We start from the raw sequence: 15,253 nt of genomic DNA on the forward strand, positions 1-15,253 counted from the left end.
ATTAATTCTACTTTTAAAATATACTCTTACTAAATGACTCTTGATTGGATTTTAAAAGATCACCCACAGTGGAGAGATTTCTTCATGGGATGAAAGCTGTGGATCAAGAAATGGATGAAATTTTTACAAGTTCTGTTTACTAGTAAGCAATATAAAGAAGGACTAAAAAAAACAAACAAATTCTGTCCTAGAAATGTCCTAATGGTAAATTACAACTAAGGGCAAAAGATGAGCTACCATCATAAGTTTAGAACCAAATACATACAAAATAAGCTTTGTAGTCTATGAAATGCAAATGTCATTAATTAAATTTACAAGAGACAGAAATACACCTCTACACTCATTAAGAGATATAAATATATCACTATAAGGCTTTAAATGGCCAGACTTTAGCAAGAGGTGTGTGTGTGTGTGTATAATTAAAATTTCATCTACTTTCAGTATCAATGTCCTACTATCAGAAAAAGAACAAATCACAAATAAAGAACACAGCCTTCTACTTCCAAGACCTGAACAAGGCTCACTGCATGCAGTTTCGGGGCTCATGGGCACTTTGTTCGGTAGACTTTCATACTTAGAGCACCTTTTTAATAATAAAGCTTATTTAGGTGACTATAAATATTGTTAAAAATTAGCAACCAGAAGTCTACTTTAGAAAGGGGGGAAATGGTTTCAAACCCCCAAATTTCCGTCTTTTTCTCCAGCTTTGATGGGATTCCGGTAATTAGCACAGCATGCCCTCACAGCTGCTTGCCTGGCTGGGAGTTCTTGCCTGCCTTCAGGAAGGCGGTGCCCATGTTCCCAGGGATTCACACTCAACTTCTCTCCTGCCTCAAACTATCCAGGAACCTGCTTGCTTTCCACTCTTCATACTGCTATCTCTTTGCAAGATCCCTTTCCCCTTACTTCACAAGGACGATGATGAAAGTGCTGCACAAAAATTCTGAGGTTCTTAGGACTGGCTGGCAGACTGCACTTGCCCTCTTGCGACATACTCACTAGATCTACCACTACAGAGCAATTAAGTGCATGAACTCAGAAGACAAGGGACTTGGGTTCAAATCCTGACCTCAAAAATTCCAGTGGTGACCCTGCACAAGTTAAATTACTAAGCACCTATGTACCTCAGATTCCCTCTTACAGTGAATATGATAGTCGTGATGCCATGGTCATGCCTAAGTCTTCTGTTAAATGAGTTCATCTGCAGCACTGGACACAAAGCACAGCCAATATAAGATGCTATTTGCAGAGTATGAAGCCGCTTACTCAAATACTGAAAACTTACTATTTTATATTCCACTTACAACTTTTCTTTTGTCCTACCCCCAACCTGAAATTTCACCCTGGATGTCCACAACACCTCACAAGTAGTCCAGATTCAGTCCTTGCCCTTCTCCATCAAAGCTGCCCTGTTCCTCTTCTGTGCAGCTTTCTCTATCTCCTCGGGGAAGAACTCCTCACTTCCCTTCACACCAAGGCCAATTCACCCCTGGTTCTACTAGTTTTACCTCCAAAATCCAGCTGAAATCTACCCCCACCTCACCATCTCTGCAGTCATGCCTCTAATTCATGCCAACAACCCTTGTGGGGCCCGGAAGAGCACCACCTCGGGGGTAGGGTCTGCTTTATCTTCCAAACACAGATTTCTCAGAATTAAAATGTAAACACGCCACGGTCTTGCTCAGCATTGCCTTGCCCTTTCCTAAAGCCTTTCTTGGCTTTACTAGAGTGGGGACTCCCTGGTTTGGGGATTTCCCTTGTTCATTTGCCTCATTTTCCCACACAGAAGCCCTTTCCTTTCCTCCAATGCACTCACTACAAAGTGTAACTAGACACTTACTCTTCTTACTTCCAGAATGCAAATTCCACAGAGTAGGCAGTACAATTTTCTTGTCTATGTCTTTTTCCCAGGATGCATCTGGCACAGCAGGCATTCAAATTAAGAAATATAAAGGAACCAGACATACAATCAATGTTACATGTGTTATCTCTTTTTTTTTTTTTTTTTTTTTTGGCTTTTGAGACAGGGTTTCTCTGTGTAACCCTGGCTGTCCTGAAACTCATTTGTAGATCAGGCTGGCCTCCAACTCACAGAGATCCACCTGCCTCTGCCTTCTGAGCACTAATATTAAAGGTGTGCACCACCAATACCTGGCTTCACTTACTCTTTTACTCTAACCAAAGCACTTACCTTCCCCATCTTAAAGATAAAGAAATAATGAGAAACATTGGAGGAGAATAGAAACAGCTTTGGAGTGTAGAAACAGGCTTCCAGTGCAGTATGGCACTGAAATACCAGATTGCTTCCACCATATCACACCCTGCTGGCCCATCCCGGTCCAGTTCCCAGCACCCAGACTCAACTCTCTACCTTCACAGACTTCCTCCCTGTCCCTGGCTAGTCACAGGCTCTCATAAGCCATGACTCTTGATGGCAGCAGTTCCAATGTGATGTTTGCCCAGGACACCCCCACCCCCGCCCCAGTATTTGGGAAGCACTCTGGTTGCTACCACTGGAGAAGCGCTACTAGGATCTAGGAGGTAGAAGCCTGGGACTCTGTTAAACTCCCTGCAAGGCGCACAACAGTCCCTCAAAACACAGGACGATCTCACCCAAAACATCATGAAACTCAAAGGGGTTGCAATTGTCACAGCAGCTGGGTCAGAAGTGTAGAAGAGTGTCTGTCTTAGTCATTGCTCTATTGCTGTGAAGAGACACCATGACCATGGCATGTGCATTCTTACAAAGGAAAGATTTAATTGCGGCTGGCTTACAGTTTCCGAGGGTTAGTCCATGGCAGCACACAGGCAGACATGATGCTGGAGAAGGAGCTGAGAGTTCTACATCTGGATCCACAGGCAGCAGAAGAAAAAGACACTGAGCCAGGCTAGATATTTTTGAAGCCCCAAAGCTCACCCTCAGTGACACACTTCCTCCAAGAAGGCCACATCTCCTAAGAACTCCCAAGCAGCACCACTCCCCAATGACACACACACATTTGTGTTTAAATACAGGAGCCTATGGGGGCCATTCTTTCCCACCACAATACCTTTTTAATAATTTTACAAATGGCATCTTACACTACAGTCTTGCACCACTATAGAATGTTTGGGGTGCATGTTCAATAGGAATATTTCTCACTTTCACCCCTGAGACAGAGCCCTGTCCAACTACCAGAACTTTCTTTCCTCATTTGATAAAGGGCAGGACACAGGTGGATTAAGAAGACTGACGCTGTATCAGACAAGTGACAACTGATGGCTCCAGTGTTGAGGAAACAATAGAGATTAAGAGGAACTATAGCAATTGACCGGTTCATGCACCCACACCAAGGAAGTGGATTTTGCAGAGCAGCAGGCTCAGTGGGTTAAGGTGCCTCCCATGAAGCCTGACAACCTGAGTTCTAGCCTAGGCACCCACAGAGTAGGAAAGAAACGATTCCTGAAAGTTTTCCTCTGACACACAAGCAATGTGACACATGTACATGCACGCTCGCACACAGTAAATAAATGGGAAAAAAATTAAATAAAAGGTGGGGTACAAATTTACAGTTTCAGTTCACTGCAGCCATGATGGAATTCCATTTCCAAGTGATGCCAGTCTACTTCTAGAAACCTCAGTGGTTGGTACAGGACTTATCTTGCATGCATGAAGTCCTGGAGTCAATCCCCAGCACCACAAACAAATAAGCATTCCAAATCTGCTTCCTCCAATGTGCTTCCCCACAGCCATTTTCCTGGCCCTACATACAAGTAAGCAGTCTAATGTTTTTAAGTTTTCAGATCTCACCTGTGTACAGCTTAGGCTAAGAATCGCTGTTCTAATCCAGATCTCCCATCTTCCACATGCCCAAACCAAATGTCAAAAAGTTAAATACGTTGCTCAGAAACCCAACAAGTTTGCAGCAGGTATGGAAAGAAAGGCAGGAGAGAATAAGGAAGTCCTTGTTTCATTTCTCTTTCTATTATAAAATATCCTGACAAATAGCGCCGTCAGGGAGGGAGAGAGGCCCATGCAGCTTCAAACACCAGGCTATAGCCCATTACTGCCGGGCAGTCATCTCAAGAATTCAAAGTGTCACGCTCACAGTCAGCAGAGAGAGAAGGAATACATGGATTCATCTTTGCTTGCTTGTCCTCTCCAGCTTTCTCCACTCTTAGACAGTTCAGAATACCTGCCTAGGGGTAAAATGGCACAGCCAACAACTGACTGTTCTTCTTATGTCAGTCAACAGTCTAAATAGTCCTCTACCAGCAAACCAGGTCTACATAATTACTAAGACTCTTACAGTAATTCTAAAGAAGTGTCCAATTGACATTTAAAATTAACCAGCACAGAGGGAAAGGGGAAAAAAACTTACTGAAAGGCAGTATTGACTGGCCTTTGCTAGTTAGTGTCCACTCTCCACCTTACTCTGCCTTGACCCCGGTCCCAGGAGGCTGACTCTTCAGTAGCGCTCACAGTGAAAGGCTCTACAAGCAGGAGCCCAGAGAGGGAAGACTGAGTAGCTCCTGTTGGCCTTTAACTCTGCCCCCTCAGCACAGCTGAGCACATCTCCTGACAAAGCCTTGGTTCTCCAAGGCTCACATCTCCCCCATGAGTGCATTCCTACTGTTCAGTGTACCTCAGTGGCTTCAAAGCTGTCCATAACTCTGAAAATAGCTAAATTATTAATGCTTCCTGCCTGAACACTGAAATCTATGCAGACACATCTAAGTACTAGGACGCACTCTCTGAGGTGGGCACAGGTTACAGGCAATGTTATAGTATGGTCAGGAAAGTTTGAAAAATATTTTCAGGTTCTCCCTTCAGTGCTGCCTCCTGTGGTTGGGAGCAAGTGGATTGAGACTCCTAAAAATATACATTTCAAGACCTCACTGTCACCACTGAATAGGTAGTAAGTTCATATATAAGTAAAGCATACCTTCTTACTAAAGCTCAACACTGCCCAACAGTGGAAAGGGCAACCTTGGTAAGTGATTTATCAGTGCCCAGCACATATGAAGAAAAACTCAAGCCAATTCTAACATGTGCCACTATCATGGAGTTTCAAGTCAGCATACTTATTCTTAAAACAGGAATAAAGCTACCTGCATAGCCTAATAGGTAGTTGATAGAGCTGAGCAACTACAACTAATTCAGGCAACAAGCAACTACACAATGTCTCTCAACATGGAAGACCAAAGAGCCATTTGAAAGTCCCCACTGAAATACAACTTTCATCCACTGGGGGGGCAGAGAAAATGAAGCAGCTTTGAAAGACATGGAAACTGCTGGAACCCCTCTGCCTGTCTGATACTCTGGCATCATGGTGCTAGAAAGGAGTCACTACTGATACCAGTCTTGAGGGTATAGGGCCAGAGCTGAACCAAGCACAGCACCCCAGGCCTGACCACTCCGCAGAACCTTCTCTCCAGGTGCTGTGTGACCTCAAGACAGATGGCCAAGTAAGACAACAAAGACTGTGGTGTTCCTCCAAACTCCACAAGCCTGGTGACCTCTGTCCAGGGAAAGCCGAAGACGACGGTCTGACATGGTCAGGCCACTTCTGCTTACAGTATCGAAGCAAATCAAGAGAAATGCTATATGGAACAAAGCTGTATTTCTGCAAGGGCATTACTAAATCCAAACACAGGCCATCCGCTGTAAGCAAACCCAAAGGAAATTCACCATAAATATGAGAAAAGCAGTATCATTTAAAATCTATTGTTGCCTCTCCCTGAAATAAGAACAATCCCATAGCTTTACTACAATTGCTGTTTATACTAGCCATTCACCGAAGCTGGAGATCTATTCTGTCATGGGATCCAAAACCAGGATTATGCATTTGCTTTTACAATAGGAATTGATGCTGTTAAATGCTTCAGGCACAAACATGCATCACCCATGTAATTTTTAGTTTTGCTCCTCAGAACATCCCTGAGTAAGTAGGGCATAGGATGACTCCATGTAACAGAGAAGGTCCTCGAAGTGAGGCTTAAACCAAACTCAAGCACAGTGCACCAGCTCTGAATGCCTTCAACTGCTCATCCACTGTACCACGCTGCCTCCCCAAGGTGAATTTGACCTGTACACTAACCAGGTTCTCAGGCTAACTACTGACGGGAGCATGAGGAAAATAATGAATTCGCCTAATCCTGGCCCAACTATAAAAAGAGATAATATCCTTGTAACAATGCCAATCTTCTTGAACCCACAAACGCATAATCATGCCTGGCTTTTGGTAGCTAAGTGGCTGAAGTAGAGACTATCCCCACAGGAAGGCTGATTTTTGCGGAATGGTGCATCTAACCACAAATTCCAGGCTCAAAGCACCCCGAACACGTAAGGAACAGTGAAAACATAGTAACAAAATATCACCACTAACTAAATAATAGCCAAAATCTATTGCGGCAAAATATATTACAGGATCTTAATGAGGGACTTGGAAAAATTAGGCCTGCTATTCCAAACTTCTATAAACTTGCCTTATCGGACAAAGTCAATCAGAAAACGAACCCAAAGGCGGTCCACCCATGAGTGCTTCAACTCTATTTCTTTTAGGCACACATTTACAATCCATCCATTTGATGCATGGAAGAAGAAAGAGAGGTGCCAGCAGGGAAGGTAAAAGCTTGGGCATCCAAAACACAACACAACCTGGAAAGTGACAAAGCCACAAAGTGCCACCCGCAGTGTTTGCGGCCAAAAAGAAAAAAAAAGCACGCTAAAATTTAATTATAAGTTTGGCAACTTTCTAAGACAGGAACCTGAGTATTTCGAGCTCCAGGAATCGCTCCCATCCCTAAGCAAGCCATCCTCCCAGACAGTAGCCAAGCCAGCGGCAAAGAGTGGACTGCCGCTGCAGGCATTAGCCGGGTCTGCTCCGCGCGGACCAGCCCGCTCGCCGAGCCATGTTTTTAAAAGCCCGGGCTGACGGCGGGGCGGAGGGTGAGCGAAGTTGGGCCCCCGGAAGGAGCGGGGAGGAGCAGGGAGGAAGCAGGAGCGTCCCGGGAAAAGTCGGAGAGGGCTGCTAACTGGCTCACCTAGCAGCAGCGTGCTCCAGGTCCGGCCGCGCCCGCGCCGCAGGCCCAGCGCCCAGCGCAGCCCGGCCGCCAGGCGGCCCGCGAGGCCGTCCCGGGCGGGAGCAGCAGTCTCGCCGCGGGGCCCCTTCCTGCCCGGCGCGCCTCTGCGCCCGGGCGACGGCGGCGCGCGCTCCGGCCCCGGCTCCCCGGCGCCCACCTCGGATGCCCCGCTCAGTGGCGGCGGTGAAGCGCGGGCCGGCCGGGGCGGCCTGGAAGCCGCGTCCCGGTGCTTGCTCCGCGCCTGCAGGACCATCTTGGCATAGTCGCGCCCGCTAGCTGCGCGCACCCGGACGGCAGCCGGGATCCGCGGACTGGCGGTCGCTCACTCTGGCCGGCGAGGGCGGGCCAGGAGGCGGGGACAGCGCGGGCCGGGCGGCCGCTGCCTACTGCTGGGCGGCCAGGAGGCGGCGCCGGACTCGCGCGCCTCCGCCGTTGCCGCTCTCGGGTTGCCACGGCGACAACGGAACGCCGCGGGGCGGGGGCGGGGACAACCTGCGGGAGCGGCGCGGCCCCGCCCCTCCAGAGCGCGCGCCGAGGCGCGTTTCGGCCGGCAAGCGCGCACGCGCGGGCTGCGAGCGGGGCGGGACCGGCGGCCGGGGGAGCCGGGTGGACGACCTCCCGGAAACGGCCGTGCGCCCTCGGGGCAGGCGGTCGGGCAGTGAGGACCCCTGGCGCTGTGTTTAGCTGGGAGGGAGTGGGGTGGCCACCGAAGGGCTCAGTGCGTCCTCTCCGGAGTTCTGTGCGTTAGGCTTGTGCGTGAAACTAATGGGGTAAAGTGTGGCCTCGCTGTTCAAAGCAGCAAGCTTCTGGTTCACGGATGAGAAGCTGGAGCTGGACGAAAGATTCAAATTGTGTCTGATGGGTGTAAACTGAAAGCCTAGATAGGAACCCAAACTAAAGCCATAAATGAAAAGGGACTGTCAGCAAGGGTTATCAACATGTTACTTTTACCTTCTGCATCCTACCTTCCTTATTAGAAAGTAGGAAAACTGCTAAGATGCGAGACTTGAAAACGAATTTTCTCGTAGCAGAATGTAGGAGTAAATGAATCCCAAGGAAAGTTTAAAGGAAAAAAAGGAAGAGAGGGCGGGGGTAGGGGGGCAGGGGGTTGGAGGAAAGAAAGAAAAAGACCGAATATGTTCCAAGTTAACCTTCCTTGCCTGCAGCCCAGCAGTATTTGCATGAAGCTGTGGAAAATTGCAGTAGAGAGACTCATTTCTTGGCTCCTATCCTAGTGAGTTTGTTCCAAGAAGTCTGGATTTTGGAAATCAAGGCATATGTTTCTGCTTTTCTCCGTTATAATTAACAAGGGTTTCAGGTAGCTGTGGCTTCTCTTGCTCACGATTTTTTTAATATCAGAATTCATTAATCCAGACAAAAAGAAATGATTTTGTGAAAGGACTTAGCGTTATAATACCATTTGTAAGTTAACTGATTTTGAATATTAAATTATGTATCCAAACAAGGAACAACTCTTTAAGACACTTCTGTAAAAAATGATTGACAGTGCCATACATAAGGCTTGTATTGTGAAACAAGATATCCGGTCAATCTAATGTTACTTCTGGGGTTATACTGAATTTATCACCCACCAGATTAAAAGAAACTTTGCTCAGTGTCTGTCAAAGATACTAACAATATCACTAGTGTATTTATTAATTAGGAAACTCATAGAGCTACACTATTGGATTGTTTGTCTCTCAGATGTGGAGAGTTAAGGACTGCCTCTCAATCAGTTTCACCAATAAAGTGTCAGTGCAGGGCAGGCTTCATACCCAGGAGTAGCTGGCCAAACAGAAAACGATCTCTATGGTTATGTTTTATCGGGTTTTTGTTTCAAATTGTTTTGGCTCTTTTGTCATACTGGTCTTTTGCTTGTTCTAATTTCCATTTTTGTGCTTTTGTCATTTAAGAGTGAGGGAAGAAAATTGGGTAGGTAATGGGGAGGATGAGGTGATCAAAATAGAGCAAAAAAGTTAAACAAAACGCTTACAAAAAGAAAACAATTTTTGCGTGCTTGCTTCCTAATGATACTGGTGGGGGAGGAGAAAAACCTTCCCTTGAGCTGGTACCATTCTACGGATGACCTTCTTGTTGGATAAATGAATGCGTACAGGAAATAGCATAATCAAACAATTATTTATAACAAGACACCCCCTGACTCTTGCACCTTCTTCACATGGTTTGAGTTTCTGGAAGAAACCAAATCTTTTTCCTACTCATCTTCAACTGCAACAAGGGCCCAAGTTCAAAACTTGGCTGAAAATTTGCTCCATTGAAAGAGGACCATTTAAGGCTGGGGCAGATCTTAGTTCCTCTTCTCTGATGAGCAAACCTGTGAGAAACCTCAAACCAGGGTGTTGTGCAAGCAGTTGGGGGATTTTGCTTGATTTGGGTTTGGTTCTGTTTTAAACTGGTACTTTTAACAGGCACTGTGGTGCATACTTGCAATCCTAACACTTTGGGGTGAGGTGAAGCAAAAGAATATCAAGTTTGAAGCCTGCCTGTGCTACATAGCAATACTTTGTCAAAAAAGAAAAAAAGGAAAGCGATCGATATAGAACCAGGTCAAAGTACCTGCTCTGATTTCTGGCTTTACTGTCCTATCCGTCTATCCGTACCCTTCACTTTTGAATCCAGTTTCCCCTTCCTATGGTAAGGAGAATAAAAATATCTACTAACAAGTTTGGCAGGTTTGCAAAACTTAAAAAAGAAGAAAGGAAGAAAGAAAGTTTCTAACAATTACATCCGCTGAAGCTGTTGCTCTGTGAAGGTTCAAAGGCGCTTGGCCAAAGCAGTTGTTCTAAGTGTTCAGAGCACTGGGTAATGACCAGGAAGAAGAGGATGAGTTGCTCTGCCAGAGACTTGAGCTGACACTCCAGGATACTCTAAGACAAGAGAAAAAGGTCTGTCCTCGGCTTCAGTGGTCCTCATCTCCTTGGATGTTGGGTTTCTGAGATCCAAGCTGTAGATCCCTTACTGAATGGTGCCCTGCTTCTCACAGGAGCTTTACAAATTAATGTCCATTTCATGAATTATTAAGCCTAGACAGAAAAAAAAACAGGCCACTCCTGTTGCCGTGTCCACAAAGGGAGGATGTTTCACATGGGGAAGATGACAGAGCTGATCATTGAGTTATGCCAGATTCGATTTCATCTTCATAAAATCCAGAAGAGCCAGAACACAGTTTGTTCTCAGTAGCCTTACATAGTGTCTGCCACAAAGTGGTGCATATTTAAACAGTAACCCCCCCCAAAAAACCTGACAAACTGAAAGCTACATTTTATTAATTAAATAAATGTGCATGATCCCATGAATCTATAAAAGGTTATAATGAGTTTAAATTAAGCATTAGTGTTGCAGTTCTTGACTATACTTTCTTTCTATGCTTTAATGATATACCAGAAAGATAGTTCCTACACTGGCAATACAGAAATACTATTCTGAGACAAACAGCCAGGAACCAGAAAGAACTACTACTCAAGAAAGGATCCAAGTCCGATCCCTGAGCAAAAACAATCCCTTCCTTGCTATAAAACTAAACTTTTGCCATTGAAATAAAGGCTTTGAATTGAAAAGACTTTGTGTGTACTTTAGGCATAGTGATGGAATATACAAGGATGAAGTAAACATAGAAGATTAAAAGCATAAAGCTTTAGCAAGGCAAGCGATGCAGAGAAGTAGAGCTTAGGAAAATTTAAGTGTAGACATCGGGGACACATCAGCTGGGTAATGAGGGAAGTAAGTGCAGTGAAGACAAGGCTGAGCTGGGAACGGCCTCTGCTGTATCATTTAAAGGCTCGTGTTTGGATCTTCCAAATGCTCCCATTGGTTTCCCCTTTGTTCTCCCCCTCATAGATACCAGACAAATGTGGAGTCTCTGGTGTTTATTTTTTTACTCTCGAGCCACATCATTTGGCCTCTATTTTACAGAAGTGCCCTAAAGTTAGTTCTAGACTCTGGTGGTTTCCTGGCTCAACAGCTGCTTCCACCAAGACAGGAACCAGAATAATCCTGGCAACTTCACTGAGCCCTAAATGGGTGCAAAAAGGTCCATCTGTGTAGCATCTGGCTTTCAGCAAAGCTCCAACATTAACCTGCCATTGTATTTGTTTTATGTATCCTCTCAAAGTGGGGAGAAAAATACATGTTTTCCTAGTTCATTGCATTTCATATATTTTACCTTATGTCTTTCTTGTATCTGACCTTGTAATTTAAACTATTCATGTTCTCATGAGTGATCCCTTGAGAGTTCATTAATATTAGGCTTAACTACAGTGTGTAGTCAATCACTGTTGCAGAGGAACATGTCTGTTAAGCTAAGTATAATTCCAATTATTGAGGGCTTACTGCATCCCAAGTGCTTTAGCACATATTACAGACATTAAAAATTCATATGCCCAATCTCTATCCCAGAAGAGCCTGAGGTTTAATTGGTAAGGCAAAATAAGACAGGACAAAATATGCTCACACAACAAATTGTGTTACTTAGAACATAAAGACTAAATTCAAAAGAAGAAATGATGGAGGAGTTTTTGGAGGGAAATGAAATTTAGCCTGGGCAAATGTTTTGTGTCATTAGAAAGAAATGTTAAAAAAATCAAAATAAGCAGAGATACACATATTTTTAATTAATTTTTATTTAAATTAAAAACAATCTTATTTTACATACCAAATAGTTCCCTCTCCCTCCCTTCCTTCCATTCCCCCCACCAACCTCCTGTCTCTCACCCCATCCATTCTTCAGGGAGGGTGAGGCCTCCCATGGGGGATCATCAAAGTCTGTCACATCATTTGGGGCAGGACCTGGGCCCTTCCCCGTGTATCCAGAGTGAGAGAGTATCCCTCCATAGGGAATGGGCTCCCAAAGCCCATTCGTGCACTAGGGATAAATACTGGCTCCACTGCCAGAGGCCCCATAGACTGCCCATGCCCCTCAACTGACACCCTCATTCAGGGGACCTGGTTCAGTCTTATGCTGGTTCCCCAGCTGTCAGACTGGGGTCTGTGAGCTCCCACTTGCTCAGGTCAGCTGTTTCTGTTGGTTTCCCCAGCATGGAAGATATGGTTGCATATTTCTGAAGTCCTTCATCCAAATTTGGCAGATAGTATGTTTTAATATGACCATCTGGAATGAAGGGACTGAGTGAGTTATGTTATGAATGGGCTGTAAAATGCTTAGAATGCACAGCCCAATGTGGCTTTCAGTGTTCCCAGATCTGCCTGGATCAGACAACATCCAGAGTGCTGTGACTCACCCATACTGATGGTCATCTTGGGAATAATGGAAGACAAGAGTCCACCTCCAGCCTCTTTGGACCAGAACTTGCTAACATGCCTCTGTGAACTCCTTGCCAGAATCCCAAGCCTTCCTCTCACTTGCCCACAGGAAGATTAGGACAAATTCTCTCAAAATTTATGGTCAGTCTCTTACTACCAGTGCACAGGTCTGTATTGGGTTGCATCCTTGTCTTCCCAAGGGTCACAGGTTAAAGGCTTGATTTCTCAACTTATGGTACCATCGTGATGGAATAGAAGTCTTAGGAAGTAGGCACATGACTGAAGAGGACATTGGCATACATCCCCTGCCACCTCTGCTTCCTGGATGTCATGAAGTGAGCTGCTTTGCTCCATCACGTGCTTTTTGATATTCAGCCTTACCTCAGGCACAGAACGGTCCAATCAGTGATCATGCACTGACACCTCTGAAAGTGTGAACCAAAAAATAAAACTTGCCTCCTTTGTTTGTCTCAGATGGCTGTGTAACAACAAAAAGCTAACTAATACAAATCAAGTCCAGAAATGGGAAATTCATATGGCTTCTTTTGAGCCTAAAGTTTATAATTCATTGTAACAGGTTTGTGGAAGGAACGTGGGAAAGGTTGGAATCAGGGGGTAAAAAAGTTTAAAATTCTATAAATATTAACATGTGACTCTGAGGGGAGCCCAGAAATCAGATCTGGGTAAGATGCAGATGAAGAAACCTATTCTGATCAAGCTTCAGAGGGAGAGCAAGGGTTGAGAATGGATCTAACTCAAGTTTGTGATACTCTGGCAATGAGCTGCTTGTCTGTACTCTGCCTGTGCCCTGAGAATTTGTAAAATGACTAGTTTAAGGTCATTGTGAAGGAAAATTCAAGTTACCACAACATACAAACAGCGGCATGGATATTGCCAAGTCTAGCCAGATTTACACTAAAAATCATGAACAGAATGTGTTTGAAAAACTCAATTTGAACAAAATTCCTTGTTAAGTTCTCATTGCTTGAAGATATTAACAACACTGAAAAGAAGCCAAGCACTTTGCACTGAGAGAAGGGAAATATGTTTGAGGGCATCTCAGGAATCAGTAAGTTCCATCAGTCCAGGATTAAAGTACACAAGCATGAGCCTTTGCTTTGAGAAGGACACTGGTCCCCACGCATTTGCTTCTGCACATTCAGCCATCTGGGCATGTGGAAGCTGTGGCCCAAGTGGGCATTATCCAGTTATACTGATTTTACCAGCATACTGAATGTGAATTGTGGGATCCTGGAGGCTCCAATACAGAGTTTTTAATAACCAGGAAAACCTAGAAGTGTGTACAGGGTCAGGGTTCATACAGGCAACCTGTGAGAAGGTAATTCATGAATCTGAGTGAAGCCACGGCTGTGACACACAGTTGAAGGTAACAGAGGTGTCAGGAACACAGGCCATGTCACTGAGGAGATGACTCCATGTGGGAAGCACCTGCTACCCAAGAATGAGGACTGGGGTTTGATGCCCCAGCACTCATACAAAACGCAACAAATAAGTCTGCCAAGAAAAAACGATCTTCAGATTTGATGAGAGATCATGACTCAAGCTAATACAGAAGAAACTAAGAATAATAAACTGATGTCATTAATTTATTACATTAATTCATTATACAGGAGATAAAGTCTCACAAAGTAGCACTTAGTTAAAGAAGTACTCCCTGTTGCTCTTATGTGGAGGAGTGTAATTCTGTCAGGCAGACAGCACAACTCTGGGTAACATCTGCCTGGCAAAAGCATCCCTGATCTGTCTGGAGATAACTACGACAATATTTTACATTGTTAATCTCCCCATTAATCCATATAACAAAACCTTGGAAATTGTCTCTTTGAAACAGTTTAATTACCCAAAATTATAACCTGGGGCTAAGAAACTATATAAGCTGATGAGAATTTCTGTTCTGTTCTGGTTCCCTTTTGTGCATTAGCCAGAACCAGCTAGATCTATACCAAAGGGAATAAAAGGAAGACACATAAAAGGGGACACTTGGCATCCTCCTCTGGCCTCTTTATATGCATGAATACACCCCAACATACACAATCTCTTTGGTCTGGATGCTACACGTGGCACTACAGACTCTGATGTTGCCCTGTTGGAGTTTGGTCCTATGTCATTGGTATTCTCTTTCTCCTCTTTGTGATATTGTATGTTGGAAGTATGTGACTTATTTTTCAAGATTTACAGTTGTCCACAGCCAAGAGTTTACCTTACATCTCAAAAGAGACTTTGGGTTGGATTTTGAGTGATCCTGGAAACTGAAGACTTTGGTGACTGTTGGAGAAAGGTTGCATTTTTGCATTGTGAGATGGACAGGAAACTTTCAGGGCCAGGCATGTAGTGTTGTAATTTGGATCTGAAATGCCCCCATAAGCACCTATTTTAAAGGCACAGTCCCTGCTAAGGACATTATTGGGAGGAAGTAAACTCTTTAGGAGGTTGGGGCTGGTTATAGAAAATAGGTAATTAGGAGCAAAGTAAGTCAAAAGGTATCTCCAAATGACCGTGAAAGGAGACAGCAGGACTGCTACTCCTTCTTCTGTTTCCTGACAGCTAGAAGGTGGCCCCGGGCCGGGCGGTGGTGGTGCACGCCTTTAATCCCAGCACTCGGGAGGCAGAGGAAGGTGGATCTCTGTGAGTTCGAGGCCAGGGTGGTCCGACAGCCTCCAAAACAATACAGAGAAACCCTGTCTCATAAAACAAAAAACAAACAAACAAAGGTGGCCTGGTCCTTATCCTGTATGATTCTCCCATGATGTTCTGATTCACCTAACCATTAAGCAACTGAGCCAAATTTCCATGGGCTGAAATTATGAGCTCAAATAAAGTTCTTTCTTCTTCTTCTTCTTCTTCTTCTTCTTCTTCTTCTTCTTCTTCTTCTTCTTCTTCTTCTTCT

At 44.7% G+C, this 15,253-nt stretch overlaps 1 protein-coding gene across 3 annotated transcripts in view; it reads right to left on the reverse strand.

The window, feature by feature from the left end:
- Positions 1-7,460, reverse strand: part of Dpy19l1 (dpy-19 like C-mannosyltransferase 1) — a 93,975-nt gene extending 86,515 nt beyond the window's left edge. For 2 of the 3 annotated variants that reach the window (XM_021232072.2, XM_013119363.3), the window contains exon 1: positions 7,027-7,459. In XM_021232072.2, coding sequence (XP_021087731.1) covers positions 7,027-7,318 — 292 coding nt within the window. In that variant the 5' untranslated portion in view covers positions 7,319-7,459. Of the gene's footprint in view, positions 1-7,026 lie in introns of all 3 variants that reach the window. The other variant, XM_021232073.2, reaches the window with a different exon arrangement.
- Between the last annotated feature and the right edge of the window lie 7,793 nt (positions 7,461-15,253).

The sequence above is a fragment of the Mesocricetus auratus genome, unplaced genomic scaffold, assembly GCF_017639785.1.
Source record: "Mesocricetus auratus isolate SY011 unplaced genomic scaffold, BCM_Maur_2.0 Super-Scaffold_100022, whole genome shotgun sequence".
Classification (NCBI taxonomy): domain Eukaryota; kingdom Metazoa; phylum Chordata; class Mammalia; order Rodentia; family Cricetidae; genus Mesocricetus; species Mesocricetus auratus.